This window comes from Perissodus microlepis, chromosome 6 (assembly GCF_051167445.1).
Source record: "Perissodus microlepis isolate ML-2025 ecotype Zambia chromosome 6, ASM5116744v1, whole genome shotgun sequence".
NCBI classification, from domain to species: Eukaryota; Metazoa; Chordata; class Actinopteri; order Cichliformes; family Cichlidae; genus Perissodus; species Perissodus microlepis.
This window is the reverse complement of record NC_140466.1, coordinates 21,649,203-21,671,392: the sequence shown is the minus strand read 5'-3', so window position 1 is coordinate 21,671,392 and position 22,190 is coordinate 21,649,203. Positions and strand designations below refer to the sequence as shown.

The window sequence follows — 22,190 nt, the reverse complement described above, 5'->3', positions numbered from 1 at the left end:
TGCTGCTCGGCACTAACAAGTTTCCAGATGTGGAAGAATTAATAAAACTGGAAGTAACAGGATTGGTTGTCGAACCCAACGGGTTTGTAAGTTGTATTACAAAGTATGAACTATTATATCTTCCTAAGCCACTTTTTGTTGCCATGTTCTTGTAGTCAAAAATTTTTGTGAAACGGATGAAAAAAATATTTTCAAAGTCCAAAAGAATATCATCCATTTTTTTTCCCTGTTTAATTATATATATAGTAAAAAGAGAGTACATTCTCTTTCAGTTCTAATGTTTTGCATATCAAAACATAATAACAATCATTCTAACATTAACTACAAATGATGAACAACATAATGGTACAGGACCTTGCAGTCAATGAGTCAACCATAAACTCCTCTGTATATCTAGATTCAAATGTGAGGCTCTGTATGACAGCTCAAACTTGCCCCAGATTACTTCATGCAACAGGACAATGATCCTAAACACAGCAGCAAATCTACAACAGAAGGGATAAAAACCTGATTGAGACTGCTGTGCATAAACAAATGACTCAAAGCTGCAACATGTGGTTGTACAAACTACTGAATCATGGCGTATACCTCATCTTTCACACACCATTTTTGTGTTTTGTCGTAGTTTTTGTTAAATAATTTGGAATTTTAAGGTTGTATTTACCTAATTTCAGAACCCGCTAAGGACCAGGAGATTAAAAAAAAAACAAAAAACAAAAAACCCTCATATGTAAAATCTTCGAACTGGGGAGAAAAAAAGGGCACGCTATCGCAACTGTACCCGATATATGGTCACTGTAGATTAAAACCCAGCAAATATTCAATTTTAGAAAAAAAACCCCTATTTTTATATTAATTTCCATCCAACTGAATAATGACTCGAGTGTGAGATGTACAGAGAAAGAGGAAAAAAAATACTTTGAGCCAGTGGTTTAGATTGTAACAGGGTGTCTGAATTTTAATATCTGGGTATAAAAATCCAGTTTAATGAAAAACAGCAGAGACAGATTTTCTAAAAGATATCAAGCACTGTTACACAGAAACTTAGAAAGACCATTAAATCACATTTATTTAGAAAACATGAACACAAACAAGTAGACCACTGGTCCAAACATGCATCAAGTTAATTTAAAACCTTGGCAACATTTACTTGAATTACTCTTTGCATTGAAATCCCCTTACATTATGAGCACTCAAATTCACATCTGCATTCAAGATCTACTTACATTATTTAAGGAGACCCTTGCTTCTGTGAGCATGACCGTTTTACAACATCCAAGGCAAACACCATTGAGATAAAAGGAAGAAAAATAAAACTGCATTATCAAGTAACTTCAAGTTAAGTTATGAAAAGGCTTTCAAACAGGCAGACACTTTAATGAGGTATAAAGTTTGCAGGTTTATCTATTTTAAAAGCCCATCCATAAACTCCCATTACTCATTTTGGCTTTTACAAGGTTCACAAGGAATATGGAAAAATATTAATATCCGGTTTCATTTGTCATTTAAACTCTAGATTTTGGAGTCTGATCTCATTGTCTTCTAATGCTTTTTAACTCACAACAAAACTAAATAGGCAGACATTAGAAACCTTTTCAAGTACAACGTTGCCACAACTATGCCACTGTTTCCAAAGAAAAATCATACCTATTCAAAATAGCCCTGGTTATGCTTTTTTATTTTAAAAAATGAAAACGGGTCCAGTGATAGGGAAAAAAATGTCAGGGAACACACATGGGTAAGAAAGAGAAGGACAAAAAGGAAGATATTCTCTTCTTTCCACAGAAAGAAATGTCTCTAAAATGTCTCAGCCATAGGCAAAGCAGACAAAATGTTCTGTTACTGTCACAATGACTGAATGCAGGAGTCTTCATGCACTCCCAGCTCCTGAGAAACTTGAGACTTAATCCACAGACAGCTTTTTCTGACCAATCAGAGCAGGCTGGACCTTTCAGGACGAGGATGAACTGTGGCGTTGCGGCAATATGGAGCGGGGCACGGAAGGATACGTTTTGTTTTGTTTTTTAATATTAGCATGTAAACCTATTCTAGTTTAAAAAAAAAAAAGAATTATGAAATGTAAATGAGTATAACAAGAATCATAAATAGCCTTTCAAAATATAAGGTGATTGCACATACCTTTGCACACACTCTCACACTTACACTATACTAGACGTGCGCGGCATCGTCACAGACAATTGACTGCAGCTCAGGAAAAAACTAAACAAAACGCTAAACTCAAACATTAGTTGGAAATTAAGTGGCTTGAACTTCCCGTTTCCCTGTTTTAATCATGACTACACTGATTTCAAACCTGTCACATGTTTTTTCATAAAAAGTCTGAAAAAATAGCCCTTGAAAGGGTACAACAGCTTTAATGTTTTAAATCAAGTTTCCAAGCACCTCCACCACCATCTGGTCCTCGTGAGCCCCTTTCAAACAAACACACCTGAGCTGTATAAATCAGCACTCTGATCGCTTTTTCATTAACTCTTTCCCCCATAAAGACGACGTCTGATGACCTCACCTGTTCCCTTAACGAGTTCTGACATCTCACTGTATATCAATTAAGATGTGGTTTTACAACCATTAAAATAGTTTCCTGTTTTTCTGAAGTGTCGCTGTGATTCTGTGCTGCAACCACAAATGTGACCACTCTTCACAAAAGAACTCCAAGGGTTACTCCTAGTAGGCTTTAAAGGGTAAAGAGGTAAAGTTACAGCAGCAAACTCACTAGGTCACAAAATATGTGTATTTGGCTGACTGCATGCAGTCACAACAGAGAGACACCCACACTATTACAAGCGTGCACGTCTCTGTTGTAGCTCTGTGGGCCGATCAGCTCACTATAGAACGCAAAACACCAGCTCAGTTTCTAAACTGCTCAGAGAGAAAAATTTCCTCTGTGATAAAGTTTTCTAGCCTCTGTGAAAAGGGTTGGGGATGATGTCCTTGCTCTTAATGACAATTGTCATTAGACTTTGCTAGAGTCAATACTGACAATGCACGTCCCCGTAAATACAAAGACTTTTTCAAATAAAGCTGATATCGTGCACATACCGTGGCTCTCTCTGTCACAGTCACAGGGATGTCTGAATGAAGGCATGAGGAACATTGACTAAAAGACAGTATGCTGTTACTTTAAGAGACTGACAGATTCAGCGCTGTTACAAGTTTCATGTCTGAAAGGGCTACAGACACCAAAAATGGATGAGTCTTCAAAAAGTGGTTTTCAACGCCTGATTTAGATTTCTCTCTCTCTCTCTATATATATATATAGGTTATTTACCTATTATTGTCATCAGTTTTAGTGTAACTGCACAAAAAGCAGGCCGTCACGCTTTTCCCTGAAGCCTGTTATACCAGCCCTCATCTTTAATCACAGTGTGAATGACAGAAGAAGAAGAAGAAAGAAAAAAAAAAAAAAAAAGGTCCTAGATGACGAGGAATTCCACTGAACTGCGTCTAAGTTCAAGTCCTGCAATTTTAACATTCACAGGGCACTGGGAAACAGTTTTATGAACAAACTTCAAACAAGCTAAAGAGACTAATTGATTTTTAAGGAAAATAAAGTTAAAAGTGCACAGATAACCAAAAAAAAGGTGCTTTGCATTGGAGATGAGGATCTGAGCTTCTGGAATAGACAAAGGCCAGCTGTTGCTTAAGACGTCTGGCACTGAACACCACCAGTGGTGGCGTAATCGTCTTCGTCCATGTAGTAGCACTCATTTCTGTATCTTCTCCTGTTCTCAAAGTCACAGTCCTCCAGGTCAGCATAGATGTAGAGGTCATCGTCCATACTGTCTGGCTGCTCTGCATCCATCTTTTCTGGGAGATAGCGCTCCAGCTCCTTCAGCTTATGTTCGGGGAGGAAATTAGCTTTTGGGAACACCACCTAATGAAACATCCGTAAATAGATTCAGTTGCAGCTCCACAATAGACCATACACGCATATTATAATGCAGAAAAATGCTAACACTTTATGTTATTTTAATGGTGTCAATGTTTGCAAATATGGGCCTCATCAGCTGCTTTGCTTACTTATGTGTAATTTAGTCATAAAAATATAAAAGACAAAGACATTTAAAAAAAACTAAACAAAAAAAACAATAAATGCCAAAGAGAGTCTTACCGAGAAGTGAATAATGAGATGCCCCTTCTCAAACGGCCTGCGATACGTGGGCATCCCTTCATTCAGGACACACTTAGTGTCGCCAGGCCTGATCAACTCCCCTGTAATTTAAAAAACAAACAAACAAATATATACGACATCAAAATAAATGAACTGAGTAAGAATGAGTTTGTAGTTTATTTTAACTACTGTACAGTATAGGTCCAGTGGTCTTGACAAGGTGGCCTAGTTTCACTGTGAAGTACAAGCCACACCAAATGTGGCTTGCTTGGCTGACAATAACATTAGGCCCATTACAAATTAAGTCAATCTAAACAAAAAAAAAATCATCACTGTTTATTCATATTTTTCAAATAAAATGATTTTAACTGTTCTGGAAAAGGAGGACATCACAATGACACAACACATCTAAAACACGGTTCACATCTCACAGAGAAATCTTTCAAACATCACCTGGAATTATTTTAAAAAGCGCTATGACAGTTTCTAAATTCAATATGTGTTATTCATCGGATGCATTTTTCAATAATATATTCATATCCTCTAAAGCAGGACAATAAAAAACAAAAAACAAAAATAGACCTGAACCTGCTGATGTTACCTCATTATACATAAGAATATTTTCATACACTAATCTGGTTGCCAATCAAAGTAACTCCCAAAAAGCATTTCCCACTTTGATTTACCTGGATGTAATGTGATGAGGAGAGTTCTGTTGTCCAGTGTCTGAATGGGGTTCTTGAAACCACATAAAGCTTCAACCAGCTGCAACTCCATGGACATGATGAGGTCCTCTCCTTTCCTAGTTAGACAAAAATGAAGACCAAAAAAAAAACAAAAAAAACAAAAAGCAAAAAGAAAGTCAAATGTCAGCCTACAGCATGGACATGGAAATTACTTTTATTTTTATTGCACAAAAGGATGAGAGGGTGATGGTAAAGCACAAACGTTGGTTTATCATCCAAGTTAACATTCAAAACAACAAAAAGACACTTAAGAGCGGCTTCTTTTTACCTGGTGAATTGTGCATGGTCTCGCTGATCTAAAACAATGATGATGTCGCCTGGCTCGAGTCCCGGCTCCTGGTCTCCCTCTCCATGTAAAACAATTTTCTGGCCATCTCTCATTCCTGTGGAAATGTCACCGGGTAACATATGTACAGGTTTACTGTTTTCCTTGTTTGCACACCAAACAGACGCAAAAAAAGTTTTACATTTCTCTCACCTTTGTCAATGTGGACCTCCAAGATCTTCTTCTGTCGTAGGATCTTCCGGCCTCCGCATGCTTTGCAGCGGTCCTTTTGGCTGATTCTTTTTCCTTGTCCTTGGCAGCTGTGGCACACTGTGGACATCTGCTGTACCATACCTGGAAGTAACTGGTGTACGCGGACTTGCATCCCTGTGCCATGACAAGACATGCACACCTGTACCGCTCCTTTACGACCTCCACGACCTGCCAAATGAATAATGCAGGAGAAACAATTTGGTTAGATAACTTGCACCAGACTGATGTGACACACATCTCACTAACATCTAAGCAACTTTTTAAGAGAAACATACCTTCACATCTGTCACAAATGGTATTCTTTGGGACAGCAAGTTTTCTTGTTGCTCCATTATAAAGCTCTTCTAGCGTCACTGTAATCTGATGAACAATATTCTTCCCTGGGGGGCAACAATATTGCACAGTTAAGTTATATCACACATTTCAGCAGTAACACTTAAGCCTGAGAGGTCTCCCAGAGAAACCACTAAGACAAGCTTTCATTAATTCAATCATTTTGCTGTACATGTGACATTTGAAATGCAGTAATAAGTAGAAAAAAAAATTCCCAAACTCAAACATTCACACTCTCTACGTTCGAAGAGTGAGACATTTTTTCAGAAAGCATTTCTCACACTGTCTCTTTGTAATTCTAAAGAGACAAATCTGCAAATCTACTGTAGTAAAGACATCAATATTCAAGCTGATATGAGATGGGAAAACCTCTAGGTCACACTGTGATTTAAGAAATCTAGTACATTTCCTTTGGTTATGTATATCTGCTCTGGCCTTTATACTTTATCTTCAATAAAACTGTTTTTCTGTTCAGTTTATTAGACTGTTGGTACTTTTTTGGTAATCTGTCACTCTCCTCTATTAAACCTGCAAACACCTGTCAGCACTAGGGCTGCCACAAACGATTATTTTGATAGTCGACTAGTCAACGATTATTTTTGCGATTAGTCGACTAATCAGATCATGCATCCATTGGATGTAAAACTACAGCTTATTGCACCAGCATGGATCTGCTCTTATATAACTATCATTAGCTTACAGCTTTAAGTGTTTAGGGTATGCCCCAACTAAAAATAAAGACAAGATGATAGTTTATTACATTTTAATGAAATTTGCAGATTGTTTCGGTGAAGTTTAATAAACTCAGACGTCTGCTCCTTGCTATCTAAAATATAACAGGACACTGGAGTATATTCTCGAGCATCTCACACTTCTAATCAGTTGTCTGCTTGACGTTTATTCAGCTGTGTAAAAACTTTAACTTTAATCTCAGCCAAATCGATTTACTTAGGAACAAATAAAATACTGAAAAAAGACAAACAATATTATTTTTAAATTATCTAAGTGACTTAAATATCATGTTTAACCTGAGTAGCGAAAGACGGCAGTGGGTTTGAAAACGATTTGCCGGGAGTCTGGTGTTCTCACGGGCTCTAGTGAGCCTTGCCCCCAGCTCGCTATCGAGCTAGTGGGTAACAGACGTCTCCGAAAACGTCGGAGCGCTTTTGAAAATATGTGGTGTCTTGATAAACTGAGCAGATATTTGAGGTTTATACAGTTACATTCTCGCCTGGGAATATGTTAAACGTTTATTTTGTGACCCAGAAAGAATAATAAGAGTAATATTAAAACTAACTAGCTGCCGCCATTGTTGGAAACTGAGCAGAGCCGCGCTATGAATTCTGGGACACAGCTTCTTCTTCTTCGGGGTTTAACGGCAGCTGGCATCCTTGTACATGCAGTGCTGCCATCTTCTGTTTCAGTCCGTTATTACACTCTTAAATCCTACTACTTATTCCTGCGTCTTTTGGGATCTTACGACTATTAAATTAGTCGTCGACGATTTTGATAGTCGACGTAATCGTGACTAGTTGACTAATCGTGGCAGCCCTAGTCAGCACAGAATTTTTAAAGTTGTTTAAGTTAAAGAGATTTAAGAGGAAGATGCCCCTACTACCATTTCCTCTGTAAAACTTCACCAAAAACAGAAGGATGTTAACTTTTCAAAGTATGGTCCCATCTAGAGCAAAACAGAGCATAAATCAGGCATGCTTTAGGGGCACGTGTACCCGTGACTAACAAGTCTCTTACGGTATGAGCATGAACTTTCAAGCTTTTAAAGACTGTTCTACTTTATCTCAGCTAAAACTATGAGTGCAGACATAATCTTTGTTTGCTTGGCATTCTCTGGCTCTGCCAATTACACAAGTCTGCAAAAAAAAAAAAAAAATATATATATATTTTTTTTTTCAGCTGCATGGGATATTTTTGGTAAAAGTTATTGTTTTTAGAGTGCTGAATCCAAAAACGATCTCCATTTCCCTCCATCACGTACAGATTTTTTGCAAAATATGAGGAGTTTACATAAAAAAAAAAAAAAAAGCACAACAGTGATAAAAAAATAAATAAATTAAAAATCCTGTGCAGTTTTCAGGTTGCAGACCTGTGTTATCCGTATCATGACTGACCTCTAGTGGTAACCCTTGTGAAAAAAACAAACTCTACATCACAATTAGGGGTGGGGGTGTACAGCACCAAGCCACGGTATGATTTAACAGATTCAAACTCTTTGTGTCTGAGTCTTTAGAACCAGTTTTCTTTCATATTGCATCGCATCAGAGAACATTATTAACACAGGCAAACTAAACAGCTTTACATATTATTTCACAGCTATATTCTCTCAACATTTGCCTACCTTTTCGCTCTCTATGCATCCGGCTGCCTCCACCAAAAAACAAGTCAAAGATATCCATGGGTGATGCAAAGCCCCCACCACCTCCACCGCCAGTTCCTCCTTCTTTTATAGCCTTTTCACCTCCCCGGTCATAAATCTCTCTCTTCTTCGGATCTGACAAAATCTCATAGGCCTGTGAGATCTGCTTGAACTTGAAGAAAAGAAAAAAGAGAAGACAGACAGTGTCAGAAGACATGTGTGCCTCACCTGTTGATGTTAATGACAGTAAGAAAATACTACACACCTTCTCTCCTTCTGTCGGATTTTTATCGGGGTGATATTTCAAAGCCAGTTTGCGATAGGCCTTTTTCAGCTCATCTGGAGTTGCGCTGGGTGGCACACCCAAAGTGTCGTAAAAACCTGTTTCTTTGACCATGTTTGCCTTGAGAAACTGAAATAAATAAATAAAAATATTCATAAATAAAATAAAGTTCATAAATGTTCAGCTTCTGTTGAATCTGAGCTGAGCTGGGCTGAGATCTTGTGACTACAGAGGACATTGCATGTGATCTGCATGGACATTGTCACCCTAAACTATCAACCTGGAAATACTTCGTGATTAGATGGGAGGTGATGACTCAAACATAAAGCTTGTGGGCCACAATCAGCCCAGCAAAGACTTCAACCTAGCCCACCGGAGAGCTTTAGAAAATGTGCACACAGACGTTAATTTTGGACTTCTAATTGTAATTTCATACGTTCATAGCCATTTATAGTATGTCAGAGTAGTAAGTAACGAACTAAATGACAAAAACGTTCCTGTTTTTTCACCATCTAATACAATTTCTGTTAACAAAATAATTACCAGACACTGAATGACTTACCTTTTCTGTTAATTTGACACATTTCTTTAAGCCTAAAGAGACCTGCTGACAGATTCATTTCACTACAGCAGCATTTTTATTATTTTACTTTCACCAATCTGGCCCACTCAAGATCAAACTGGAGTTCACAATGTGAATCGAGTCTGGCATCCCTACTCTAAAGGGTGAAGTAGATCCAAACCAGCAACTTATTCCTTATTATCATAACAGAGTCACTAAATCCCTTCACGGGGGGTGGGTGGGGGTGGGGATTCAAAGAATTAGCTACCAGTTACCAGCACCACACAAATACAGCCTCAATCCAGCCCTTTTAAAAACAGTCAGATAACTAGCAAGTCCTACACAAGACCTTTTCCGTTGTAAAAAGGAGCAAAGACCAGTAGTGCCTTCGCTTTCTGTCCGGCGTTGAGCAATTTGTTTACTCAACGCTGCCATATTTGTTTTAGAAGCGATAGTGAAACTTGGCGACTCAACTATTTGTAATCTTTTATTAGTGGGAATAAAAGATCACAGTATATTTGAACAACACGTTTGTATCCAGTTGGTTTCAGAGGTGTTTATAAATCAATAAAAACAACTCGTACTGTTGTCGAACGCTCCTTTTGGTACTTTTCACACATCTCCAGTTACTTAGGTTTTACATAATCCAGTGGTTAAATGTATGCTGTTACATGAGGGGCACAAACTGGGGCTGCTCGGGCCCTACGAGGCTATTTGAGCTACTTAGCCCGGCTAAGGAAAAAAAAAAGGTTAGCTTTGTTGTTTTCTCAACTTAAACACCGACCAAAAAATACACATGACACTTGTGATAAACACCGTGTGAACAGATAATTACTGTTTTCCAACCTTAATGAAGACAATGATGTCGCCTCACAACCTCCGCTCACAGCAACTCTTCTAGAAGGTTCTTCTAACCCGCCTCTATCGTAAATGAAAGTCGCGTCCGGTGACGTTTATTTCCTGCGACGGAGCCCCCAGTCATCCAAACAAGCGTGAACTGTTGGAAACAGAAACCCTGGTTGCGAGGCCGAAGACAAACGATGATAAAATGCCACTCTGTTGGCTTATTAGCGAGGAGGGGAATCATAAACCCATCCAGCTCCCTCATTTACAGACTGTTGTGTTGGGGCGAGGGCCAGAAACAACCATCAAAGACAAAAAATGCTCTCGGCAGCAAGGTAACAGCATCTCAGTCTGAAACACTAGCAGTGTTAAAAATTAGATCAACTATTGAAGTTTTTTTTTTAATCAAAATAAAAAAGAAAGATTAAAAAAAGAGATGTATTGTATGACCGCTAAGGTTATGGCCACGTCAACACAGCCTGAGCTCTCTTAGGCAGGTGTTCTTGTAATATGTTTAAGCGATCTTCAAGAAGCCTGGAGAACTATTCCAGGCTTCTTGAATGACATTCAAATCTCTTCTTTAGATGTTGGCCGCCTTTTGTTTCGTTCTCAATCAAGGTGATCACAGACTGCTTTAACAAGGATGATAGCTGAGGCTGAAAAATTTAGCTGTTGCCAATCAGGTGCTTTCCAGATGCAAGGTGAATCAAAATGTGATGGTACTTCTCTGCATTCATAATTCCATCAATTTTGATAAGATCTCAGCAACACTGGCTGAAACGCAGACCGAGCCTCCACTGTGTTTTACATATGCCTGTAGACATTTACTGTTGTGCTTCTCCTGACCTCCTTCTTACATATTAGTAACAAATTGAACCAAAATGTTTAAATTTGGATTTGGCACGCCATAATACCCGTCGCCCTTGATTTCTCATTCCAGTTCTCAACCTGAACTGAAACCCTTTCTCCCCATTTCCCTTCTTTCTTTCATGACTGTCACCTCTCCAGTGAGACCATTTCTGATGAGGCTTTGATTAATAGTTGATGGATCAACTAAAGGGCCGAATGCATTTCTGTAATATTGAGGTTAAGCACTTACCAAGCGTCTTACTGAGCACACAAAGCCAAAACCATACATTAAACTATACACTACAAACAGCGTATCTCACATCCATGGGTATATTAGAATCACCACTAACATGTATATCTTTGGACTGTGGGAGGAAGCTGGAGGACCCATAGGAAACCCAAACCCATTTACAGCATTTTTAATTGACTTTCTAAACTATTATAAATTTCCCAAAGATTTTATCATTAATATGTGGAAAGTGTGACTTTTGCAAATGTTATCCTTTTCCAACCAGTGGAGCTGAAAGCAGAATGCAACAAAGGTTATGTCAAAGTTAAACAGGTAAGATACTTACACATTCATAATTTGAATATCTATAAAGAGGTTAAACTTTTTCCCATCTTCCACTTTTTACTATATAATCTTACAATCTGTCTTTTATATCCCCATTTTTATTCCAAAGCTGGGCTTAAACCCCACCTCTGTAGACTCCGTGGTGGTCGGTAAAGACAGTGAGGTCAAAATAAAGCCTGGACAGCGCCTTCATATTGTCAATCAGCTTTACCCCTACACTGTACAGTTCAAGGAGGATCCCACTGGCAGCCAAAGTGGAACAAAAAGGCAGCGAGAGTCCACTTCAGAGGACCGAGAGAGCCAGAGGGACGCTCAGAGTATGAAAGCAGACAAAGAAACAGAAAGGATCTCAGTGTCAGTCAGTCATGCTGATTCCCCAAAAACAAATGTAAGAAAAAAAATGTTTGGATTGTTTTCATGTTTTGAGTTTGAAGGAATACATTATCCAGAAGAAACATGTCCCCTAATATCGGTTGCAGGAAAATGCTGGACACTGGAGTCAAGGCCTTAAGACATCAATGCAAGACCCCAAGATGCAGGTAGCCGTTCTATAAAAGAGACTCACGATGTGATGTTGACTGGAGAACTGGATTTTGTCTCTAATATCCAATTTTTAACTTTTTTAAACTAGGTGTACAAGGATGATAAAGTGGTCGTTATTAAAGATAAATACCCCAAAGCTCGCCACCACTGGCTTGTGCTCCCGTGGCAGTCAATTCCCAGCCTGAAGGCTTTGCGCACTGAGCACTGTGATCTGGTGAAACACATGCAGAAAGTTGCTGACCAAATGATTCAACAGCGCCCAGATTGTAGTTCGGTGCAGTTCCGCACAGGATATCACGCCATCCCAAGCATGAGGTAAAAATTTAGACTATATGAAATGATTTTGTGAACTTGGGAGAGTAACTAAACTAAACTAAAAATATGGAGGTAATATGCTAAGACTTAGTCCTTTTACTACAATTTGACTGATGAGGCTTTAGTGGATGTGTTTATTGAGACTGCTATAACAAACAATTAAAAACAACAAAAAACATGTAGTTTTAAATTAGAATAAGAATAGTGATAATAATGATAATAATTGTTGGTTTTATAGAGAATTTTTCAGAATCTACCTTAAAAAGTGCTTCAGAGAGCAGCAAAATAAAACAAAGACTGAATGAAATAAAGAAGTACAGGGCAGAATAAACTAAAAATTAAGACCAATAAATTGTAGAGAGAAATTCAGGAAATGAAAGACAGTTCGAAGTCAATTAAAAATCAAAGTAAGCATTTTTTTTTTGTTTGTTTGTTTACCAGGTAGACACCGAGCTCCAGTTAATGTGGTACTCAAGGTTAAAGAAGCTCTGAAGTTAATGACTTTTAAGAGGTTAGGGTTAAGGATTTTCATTCTGACTCAAAAGCTTGTGAAATCAATCACGTGGTCGTTAAAAGCTAAAAAAACAAAAGCGTCAACAGAATACATTTGGAAGCAATTTTGAAAGGGAATCCTAACTTTCTGGGAATAAATGTTAATTAAAAAAAAATGTGCAGACTTCTCTATGCTTAAAATAAGTACATTTCATGTTTACGCTTAGTTTAAATGAACCTCAATTGCTCATCATTTCTGCATTGAACGTTTACTTTTATTTGTCTGTTTTTTATGTTTTCATTTACAAAGGCTCTGATTTTTCAAATTTGCGTTTTTAATGTTTCATCCTGTTCTTCTGATCTGGCTTTAATTTTTCATATAAACATGTAAAACATCTTTAAAACCATTAAAGAGAAATGTGATGCAGATGTATTATTGTATTTAAAAAATGAATCTAATAAATTGTGGTGTGGTCCCAACGTCTGACACATAAACAACAATCATTACCTTAAAATAACTACTGCATACTGTGTGAGTGTCTAGATCAGGGGTCCCCAATCCCAGTCCACGAGGGCCGGTGTCCCTGCAGGTTTTAGATGTGTCCTTGATCCATCACAGCTGATTTAAATGGATAAATTACCTCCTCAACATGTCTTGAAGTTCTCCAGAGGCCTGGTAATGAGCTAATCATGTGATTCAGGTGTGTTGACCCAGGGTGAGATCTAAAACCTGCAGGGACACCGGCCCTCGTGGACTGAGATTGGGGACCCCTGGTCTAGATTCTTCCCACACTATTTTGGAATAAAAGTGCCATGAAACTTGAAGCTAGAAGCTGTTTTGGACATCTGCTGCCATCTTGTGGCTAAGATCTGAAATGTAAACGCTTCAGACTTTACTTTCTAATCTTAAACAGGTTTTTAATGTGGCTTTGAAATGTTCTCTCTTTCAGCCATGTTCACCTCCACGTGATCAGCCAAGACTTTGACTCACCTTGTTTAAAGAACAAAAAGCATTGGAACTCATTTACAACAGATTACTTCATTGAGTCTAAGGGTAAGAACAGTTCTAGTTTATTTTTAACACCTGCTTAGAAATAATTTGGCTTTAGAGCAAATCATTTATACTGTGGACTCAAAATACTTTGTGTTTTTCTTCCTGCAGATGTCATTCAGATGCTTGAAACTGATGGAAAAGTCACTGTGAAAGAAGGCACCAGTGAGTTGTTGAAGCTACCTCTCCGCTGCCACGTGTGTCGCAAAGAGCTTCCCACTATACCGGCACTGAAGGAACACCTGAAGTCTCATTTCTGAGATAACAATGTGACTGTAACTCATGCTCATGCTCTGGGTTTTCATTGATCACATATCTCATGTTAACTTTTTTTTTATAGTATAGATTCATTCTTTTGTACAATGTTAAGTTCCTGTAGGTTCCATAATTATTGGCCTGATTACAAATTCCAAAGGTCTTCAATGTTTGTTGCTTTTTCAGCTTTTTAGGGTTTTCCAGTTTAATAGGAAATTGAGTGTCAAGCTACAAAACGTTCAAGGTAAATGCCATCAGTGTAATGCAAGGTCATGGATTTCATTTAGTGTTAATACCATTTCAAACATGTTAAAATATTTTGCAATAAATATTTTCTAAGAACTAAATACTGCCTATATCTTTTCAATTAAAGTTGCATCTTTTAAGTCCTGCAGTGCATCAAGTTTAGACTGATTTTTAATGCAGATTTACAGAAAACATAAGGAAGCTGTCGATGTATTATACTGGGAATGCATTAACTCGCTTTCAGAGCCGGCACAGCTGCCACAGAAATCAACATTTGTTTTAAAAAGTATAAAAGAAACCTTTCGAACTTACAGGTTTTTATATAAGGAAAAATAGCTTGCTGGAAAAAAACTGTATTGCTTTGATGTGTTGAAATAGTAGCAGACAGTCAAATAACACATTGGTACTTGGGAGAACTTGGTGTACTTTTTCTTTGCTGCTATTACAGTACTCCTTTAGCAAATAACAGTTAAAGCTTGCTCAGCCACCTACTGCTAATACCTACGTCTCCGTATTTTGATTCTCATTCTAATTATGTGATTGAGAAATCTGTTTAAACCATTACCAGAGCACAGCCTCTTTACACCCGCACACTTGCAGTATCTCTAGTCACACCAATCATTTGCATATCCTCCTTCACTACATTCAAGAACCTCTTCTGTGGCCTTCCTTCGTGTTCTCCTGCCTCGAAGCTCCATATTCAACATGCTTTGTACAATACATCTCCCTCCTCTGCACATGTCCAAACCATCTTATCCTTGATTCTCTGGACTGTTCGACCTGAGCTGTCCCTCTGATGATCATTTCTAATCCCATCCATCCTGGTACGATGATCTCAGCATCTTCAGCTCCACCTCTTGCCTTTTTTCCCAAACCACACATAATAGCAGGTCTCACTACCATCTTATAAAATTTGTAATGAAACTGTCTGCTAGAAAATCCAAAAGCGCTTTTTGCCTCACAGTTTGTTGTCATAAATCTCAGTAAATTATGGAAAACCAGGTGTACTATGATATTGAATCAGACAGTTATGTTGACATGGTCATTAAACAGATTATTGGTGACCTTCTCGGTGAGGAGAACATATTTAGACCATAAATATGGGTGAATTGTCTCCTGGACATTGGCAGACATACTTTGCTGGTGGACAATGTGAATCAACTGGAAATTTCCTTTAGTCTTCACTATGCTTTGTGACTGATTCTGTGCAGTATATCAAATTTTTTATTGTATTTGTTTTTCCTGGCGTTTTTCCAGATTGTTGTATACGGTTTCGCCCTTTTCCTCAAGAAAGATTATAAAAACTTAATTTGCATTAGTACACAATACAACATGAAGATTTGGTACCATCTAGTGGGGACTTTTCATATAAGCCGCGACAGTTTTCGAGATTTGTCTAATAACGAACTACTTCTCCACACGATATTCAGTATTTTTAGGGTGATATCGTCATCAACCAGAACAGCAGAAATGTAAAAATAAATTAAACAAAAAAAGGCTCTATTGGCCCGTACGGGGATCGAACCCGCGACCTTGGCGTTATTAGCACCACGCTCTAACCAACTGAGCTAACCGGCCATGTCTGCGGTTGAGAAAGTGCCATTTATATAGAGAGTCATACATATCACACGTTGTAGTTTTACATTCGACTACAAGGCAAGTATTATGTGCTAGTATTTCATTTAAGAAGTCTCAGTAATAAACAGCAGTGCTCTGCGACAATGCTGTCTTTGCTAGTGATCCGATACCAATAACAATACTTTTAACCTATAAAGGGAGCTTATGTAGGGGAGAACAGTACCTCGTGATTTAGGCTGTGAGATTAGCCTAACCATCATCCATTTGCCAAATTCGGAACATATTTTAATGACCTCTAAATGGCTGTAACAATTCTGTGGTTTAAATGTGTTATAGACCATTAATAAAAGAGACGTGATAGTAAACACAAAAAGTTGTTTTCATACCATCTATCGATTCGCCCACCTCTAATATGCAGGACTGCATTTTGCTTAAAAATGTATTATTGTAGAGGTGGACTCAGCTTAAAATTTTTATTCTTTGTTTATTCAGCTGTCCTGCCACTATTTTTCAGTAGCTAATTGTAATTTTTAGAGATGGACCGATCTGATACTGACCTAAATTACTGGATCGGATATCGGTGAGAAATCAAAAATGTAATCCGATCCGAAGTATCACAAAACGCGCTACTTGGCTTAACCCAGCTCGATGCGTCGGACCAGTATGTGTCACGTGATAGAGCGGCTGTTGTCTGGAGACCTGTCAGCTTCTGTTGGAGCATTTGGAGCTGCTACATGCTTCCTAACCCCGGCATTTCATCTCGGCGAAAACTATCCCAGAGAAGTAAAGCAAGTGTGTAAGTTCATCCCTGAATGTTTGCATAGTATTTCCGCATTAAGCTTAACAACTGATATATTGAGCCACAGCTGGACTGGTCATTTGAGTTCCATGTTGAGGTGAAAAGGAAGCGATTTGTCCCTACTTCAGCTAGAATTAAAAAATAGACACAAAGCTGGAGTTATTCTGTCTTTGCAGCGCAGTTGCATCCATTTCTCTCATTCTCTCCCCCTTCCTCTCCTGTTATTACTTCAAACATGAAACTGATCAATGATCAGCTGATCAGCTTTTCTGCTGCAAGTCCCGTCTTGTTTGTTTACCGTCCACTTTGCACTAGAAAGAGGAGACCAGCAGATAAACAACAGCAGCACGTTGTTTATCCGCTGCGTGATAAGCTGTTGTTAGAATGTATTTAATATTACTTTCTAGTATCAGCTGAGGTTTGCTGGAGCCAGGGCTGTAAAAGCTGCTGGTCATGATATCCGTTTGGACATCTGGAGAGAGGGAAACATGAAGATGAAGCCAGGAGATGTCCTTACTGAATCATCAGAGCTGAGCAGGTGATGGAGAAACAGGTTTACCTTTTAGGTGACATGAATGAGTTGATGAAGGGAAGTTATGAATGGTTTCTGAGAGACAAATAACACCAGGATCCTTTTTTATGTAGCTGACAGCTGGTAACTGTGCAGGGGCAGGTCTAGCAAAGTTTTGGGGCCAGGTAGGGCATTAACAGGGAAAGGGGGGCACAAAGAAATATTTTTCTTTGTTATGTCATTTAAAAACTTTGAATAAATAATTATCTGAATCTTACAGCAAAAGTGGTCATCTGATTAAATGTATAGAAATCCATTATTGTATATAGTAACTAATAAGTCTAATATACACCCTAGTAAGTACTTTTTCCTTTGGGAAGGTACCATCTGTGCAGTCTGCAATTCTGTTGAAGAAAGATGTTGACTCTATTTAATTATTGTAGAAAAATAATTGATTTCTGTGCATTTGTTTTACACTTGCATTAAATTAAAGTTGATTACATCGATTAAGGGCGGGGGGTGGGGGGTGGTTCCCTAATATTTTTGCTGGGAGTTGGCAGCCCTATTAGTTAGGTAGGTAAGTACTTTAAAATACCAGAATAGGGAGGATGGTGTAGGTTTAAATTTTTTAGATTGATCTGTGTTGCTGAACTATAAAATGTTTTGGGTGGAGTGTATTTTTTGCATACAGGTATAACAGAATAGCTTCAGTCTTGTTTTTTAAAACTTGAGTATGAACTTATACAAAATGCTGCAAAATATTTATAAAAACCGTTTTATTGATTACAAAATACGCTATATCGGATTCATATTGGTATCGGCAGATATCCAAATTTATGATATCGGAATCGGTATCGGACAACCCTTTAAGACCTACCATAGAACCAAGTCCGCCAGAGCTTATATTATATGTTTACATGCTGTAGAGCCATTTTTGGGAGCATTGCAAGTTGCTATACATCAATACAACCATTATAGCCCAGATTTTAATAATATGTATTCATTAAGTGCATAGTAATTACATAAATTGCAAAAAAGTGCAATAAACTACAAAAAAATTGAAAATCGTTTTTGCTTTTTTAACATATATTTCTAGTTAGAGAAATTTAAGAGGCTTATCCCTCAAAACTGTAAATACAAAAAAGTTGCACAAATAGTTTCCTACCACAGGAAATTTATTTTGAGTGTCTTCATAGTTTTATTTTTGAAATACACCAATTTTTATACACTGCAGGAAAAACGAAAATAAATATTATACTGCAAATTTGCAAAAAAGCAGCATATGCATCAAAATAAACTATTTCCAGCAGTGCAATATGAGTCCTAAGCATCCCAGAAAAGACACAGAAAGTCAAAGTCAAAGATAACTTATAAAAACACCAGTATAGGCCCTGAGGCCCTGATGATAAAAAAAACTACATTTCTGCGAAAATGACGTCACTTCCGGTTTCGGGCAGGTAATGGCGGACATGCAAAAGTTCGCGTAGGAAGTGTTATGAACAGCTGATCGGATCGGCAAAGCGTGTTTCTGGAATATTATGTTTTTGTTGCTGCAAGTGCTTTTTATGCAGTTTTTGCAAAGCTATATGTGGAAGGAAACTGTGACCTAGGACAAGCTGATGGGATAAGATGTAAGTACAACTCTTCCGGTTTCATATGCAAAAAAAATTATTGCGCTAGCTTACATGGTTGCAGAGCTACCGGGATTTAAAAATAGTTATGCAAAACAGAGCGTGCCCGCTCCGACCGGCTCTAAAGGGTTAAAAAGTGGTATGTGCCATCTCTAGTAATTTTAAAAGCTACATAATGTGCATGCAAAATATGAATTTGCAAGGCAGTTATTATATGTATTTTACTATAATTTTCTAAATATTTTAAAAAGTAGAGAGTACAGTTTTATGTATTGGCCTGTTATAAAATTGCATGATGGATAAATCCTTGATTAAAATGGTATGCCAACACACCACAAGCCCCAAATCCATGATTATATTATTTATTTATTATTATAAAAACAAAGTAAACACTTAGGATAATATCACCTCGATAATTTTCACACAAAAATCAGCTGCATGTAGCATTATGTCATTATAAACATAAAGCAATCTATAAAACAAAATCTATCATCCTGAAGTGTTCAGGCTAGTCATAGTGCTAGAGTTCGTAGAGGGAAATGAGAGGCTGCACAAGAGCATGCCATCATCTTCGCAGCATTAACTCCCTGTCATCCTCATCTGGCACCATCAGATTATCCACTGAGAAATGAGCATCATCTCCTACACTCTGGAAGAAACGCTCCTCACTTTCGCAGCTCTGAGTGCCATTCACACAGTCCCTGGTTTTCAGTTGTTTCAGCTCGGTGCTGTCACTGGCATTGCTGTCCTCTGTACTCATGCTGGTGTCACTGCTGTCGCTGCTGTCTTTGGTCTCGTTGCTCTCGTTGCTCTCGCTGCTGGAGCTGTCTTTGCTTTCATTGCTGTCATTGCTGGCAGTTGTGGTTTCTATGCTGTCACTGGTGCTGTCACTGCTGTCTGTGGGGTTCACCAGCAGGTTTGTGTCGGGCAGCTCATTGCTGTCCTCTGCGCTAAGGGCTTTCACTGTATTTGTAAACACTCGCACCCAGCTCTAAAGCAGTGAATAAAGAGAGCACTGTGTTAACTAACTGTAACCTCTACTTAAGCAGGTTAAATGAAATAATTTGATAACGTAAAAGATTTATCGCACCTTTCTGACATTCTCTTCACTGCCCATACTATCATCTTTGGTGTCAAGCATGGAGTCCATCTGTGGAAGAGAGGTGAAGAAACAGTGTAATTCTGTACTACACATAATACAGTAAGTAAAAGAAGTTGTTTTACTTCATCTTACCTCATCCGACTGACTGTCACTCTCTTCTGAAGTCTGTTTGTGGAAATGAAACCCATTTAAGGATGCAAATATCAGATTTATTCCAGGTTTATTCATTTGTATCATCTGATATTCAAGGTTACACCCAGAAATCCTAACAATTTGCTAATGCTTTAAAGATTATGAAATGGAAATAGCAACCTTGTTGAAGGATAACAGTAAAATATTACACGGATTGCTAATAGGACCCACCGTGTCCTCTGATGTGTCCTCTGAAGTGTCCTCTGAAGTGTCCTCTGATGTGTCCTCCAATGTGTTGTCTGTGGATTCTAATGATTCTGACTCTGAGCTCTGTATAAAAAAAACAGAGACATTTTCAGTAAACAGAAAAATGATTTTGATCTGTGTGTTAGGATGAAGGTTTTCTGAAGACATTTCAGAACCAAAATAAGTCACCTGATTTGAGGTGTTTTCCTCTGTGCTCTGCAACACAGGCAGGAACAAAGAGTCATGTGGATGAAACTCAGCAATCAAATGTGATGGAAAGAGTCAGGAAAAATAACCATTTACTCATTACTGAAATAAATGTACACATTACCTGAAGCTCTGAGGTGTCATTTTCAGACGATTGTGAAACAGACACACTTTCAGTCTGGGTAAACAAAACAAAGTAAGCACAGAGAAAAATGTATTTTAATTATATGCTTTAACTGCCGCATCAACAATCATCATTCATTTAAGATTTCATTCTTGTCAACCCTTGCTTGGGCAAGCTATTACTGCCGGAATGGAAGCAGACATAAAGTATAGTAAACAATAGTTTCTGAAATGGGAATCATCTTGAGGTCTGGAGAAACTTCCAGTACCCACGCCCATTGTTAGCTTTTCCTGCTGACTGTCTTCAAGGAATTCAGCTTTACTGCAGGCAGACTATATAGTTTAGTAGTTTATGTATAGTTCCTGAAATATACTCAAACGTACAGAAGCTCAAATATATGAAAAGAAAATCATTGCCAAATTTAAACTTACTAATTTAAACATCTATAAATAAAAACAAAACTTGAAATTTTAAATTATTAAGTTAAACTTTGAATTATTGTGGAATTATTTGCTTTCTTTTTTTTTCTCTCTTTCCCAGTACCAGAAACAAGGTCTAATACAACTGTGATTTAGCATTTGGGAAAAAATATTAAAAAAATGATTTGTGATTTGAAAATGCTACTTACTGAGTTTGATGCAACCTCGCTTGATACTGAAACAACAGTGTGTAAAATCTGTCAGAATGAAAATGGAACAGATGGTTATTTAGCGGACACTTTATTATTATTATTATTATTATTATTATTTCTAAAAATACATATAGTTATGACCTATTATTTTACTAATAGCAAGTAATATTATGCTTATTTGTACCTAGTATTATTGATTTTTTTGTTGTAACTGTGTCCTTGAACCTCAGTAATACTTTCAAATAAACAATAATACACAGCATGGTAGATGGGAGAATATTTCGTCTATCTGAAAGTTATGTAAAAAAAAAAATTACGGTGAAAAAATCTTTCAAAATTGAGACCTTTTTAATAATTTATTTTTGTTTTCTGCTTTCATACTCACCGGGTTGGAAAAGACTGCTCCAATCAGGCAAAATGTAATGATGGGAACCTTCATTCTGTAAAAAAAATAGTATGTAATTATTATTCTCATTAAGTTCAGTTCAGTGTAAGAGTAACGACTATGGTGCATTAGCTCTTGGGTTTAAACTTCTAGATGTTAAGTTACTACAAACCAAACCGACAATTCAAAACTTTCAAAGTTGTGATCACTAAAGTAAGAGTTGTGATCAAAAGTAATAATAATAATACTACATAATCATTTACTCTACCTCAGTTTCAGAGATAATAAAAAAAGATGCAGCTGGTGCTCCTCGTTTAGTCTATGAGGCAGCAAACAGGAGAATCCGGAGTCTGTCCTGAACCTCGAATGGAAGCTTGCAGTTGAAGTAAAATCACGATGTGTGGATATGCTGGAGGGAACTCCAAGGACTACTGTATATAAGTATTCTCATTTACGGTGATTGCATCACTTCCTTCCGGATGTGTCTTTTTTGTCGTCATGCGAAGGTGTATTTGTTCCGGAGAGGGAGTTCAGAAAACACACAGTGGCGTGATGATGATTGTACACACACACACACATAGATACTGTGTGCTCTTTTATCCAGTCACAAAATTTCCTACACCCCCTCTCACGTCTTTAGTGAAATATAATTTAGCTCACTAAACTATAGGGTTTGTGGCCTGTTGAAAAAATAAACTCACCCACTCA

The 22,190-nt window shown here is 37.7% G+C and overlaps 3 protein-coding genes and 1 non-coding gene across 5 annotated transcripts; 1 reads left to right on the top strand and 3 right to left on the bottom strand.

The window, feature by feature from the left end:
• Positions 1–931: 931 nt before the first annotated feature.
• dnaja1 (DnaJ heat shock protein family (Hsp40) member A1) lies at positions 932–9,910 on the bottom strand. The gene is made up of 9 exons (XM_084931423.1): positions 9,815–9,910; positions 8,389–8,535; positions 8,106–8,295; positions 5,692–5,796; positions 5,357–5,584; positions 5,147–5,261; positions 4,819–4,934; positions 4,133–4,233; positions 932–3,895 (listed from the first exon to the last, which is right to left on the bottom strand). The coding sequence occupies exons 2-9, from the start codon at positions 8,518–8,520 to the stop codon at positions 3,662–3,664; spliced, it is 1,221 nt and encodes a 406-aa protein (XP_084787549.1). The 5' UTR covers positions 8,521–8,535; positions 9,815–9,910; the 3' UTR covers positions 932–3,661.
• A 7-nt stretch (positions 9,911–9,917) lies between these two features.
• Positions 9,918–14,237, top strand: aptx (aprataxin). 2 transcript variants are annotated; one of them, XM_084931426.1, is made up of 7 exons: positions 9,918–10,146; positions 11,176–11,222; positions 11,344–11,622; positions 11,714–11,773; positions 11,866–12,092; positions 13,535–13,638; positions 13,747–14,237. In XM_084931426.1, exons 1-7 carry the CDS (start codon positions 10,017–10,019, stop codon positions 13,893–13,895), a joined length of 996 nt encoding a protein of 331 aa, XP_084787552.1. In that variant the 5' UTR covers positions 9,918–10,016; the 3' UTR covers positions 13,896–14,237. The 2 variants fall into 2 exon arrangements, with proteins under 2 accessions (XP_084787552.1, XP_084787551.1); XM_084931425.1 differs by lacking the exon at positions 11,176–11,222 and having other exon boundaries at positions 11,461–11,622.
• A 1,403-nt stretch (positions 14,238–15,640) lies between these two features.
• On the bottom strand, positions 15,641–15,714 carry trnai-aau (transfer RNA isoleucine (anticodon AAU)). Its single transcript has one exon. It is a non-coding gene; the product is annotated as a tRNA-Ile (tRNA).
• A 3,287-nt stretch (positions 15,715–19,001) lies between these two features.
• scpp1 (secretory calcium-binding phosphoprotein 1) lies at positions 19,002–21,966 on the bottom strand. Its single transcript, XM_084930004.1, has 9 exons — positions 21,751–21,966; positions 21,483–21,537; positions 21,095–21,142; positions 20,467–20,520; positions 20,325–20,351; positions 20,121–20,219; positions 19,890–19,922; positions 19,746–19,805; positions 19,002–19,646 (listed from the first exon to the last, which is right to left on the bottom strand). The coding sequence occupies exons 2-9, from the start codon at positions 21,534–21,536 to the stop codon at positions 19,221–19,223; spliced, it is 801 nt and encodes a 266-aa protein (XP_084786130.1). The 5' UTR covers position 21,537; positions 21,751–21,966; the 3' UTR covers positions 19,002–19,220.
• Positions 21,967–22,190: the final 224 nt, after the last annotated feature.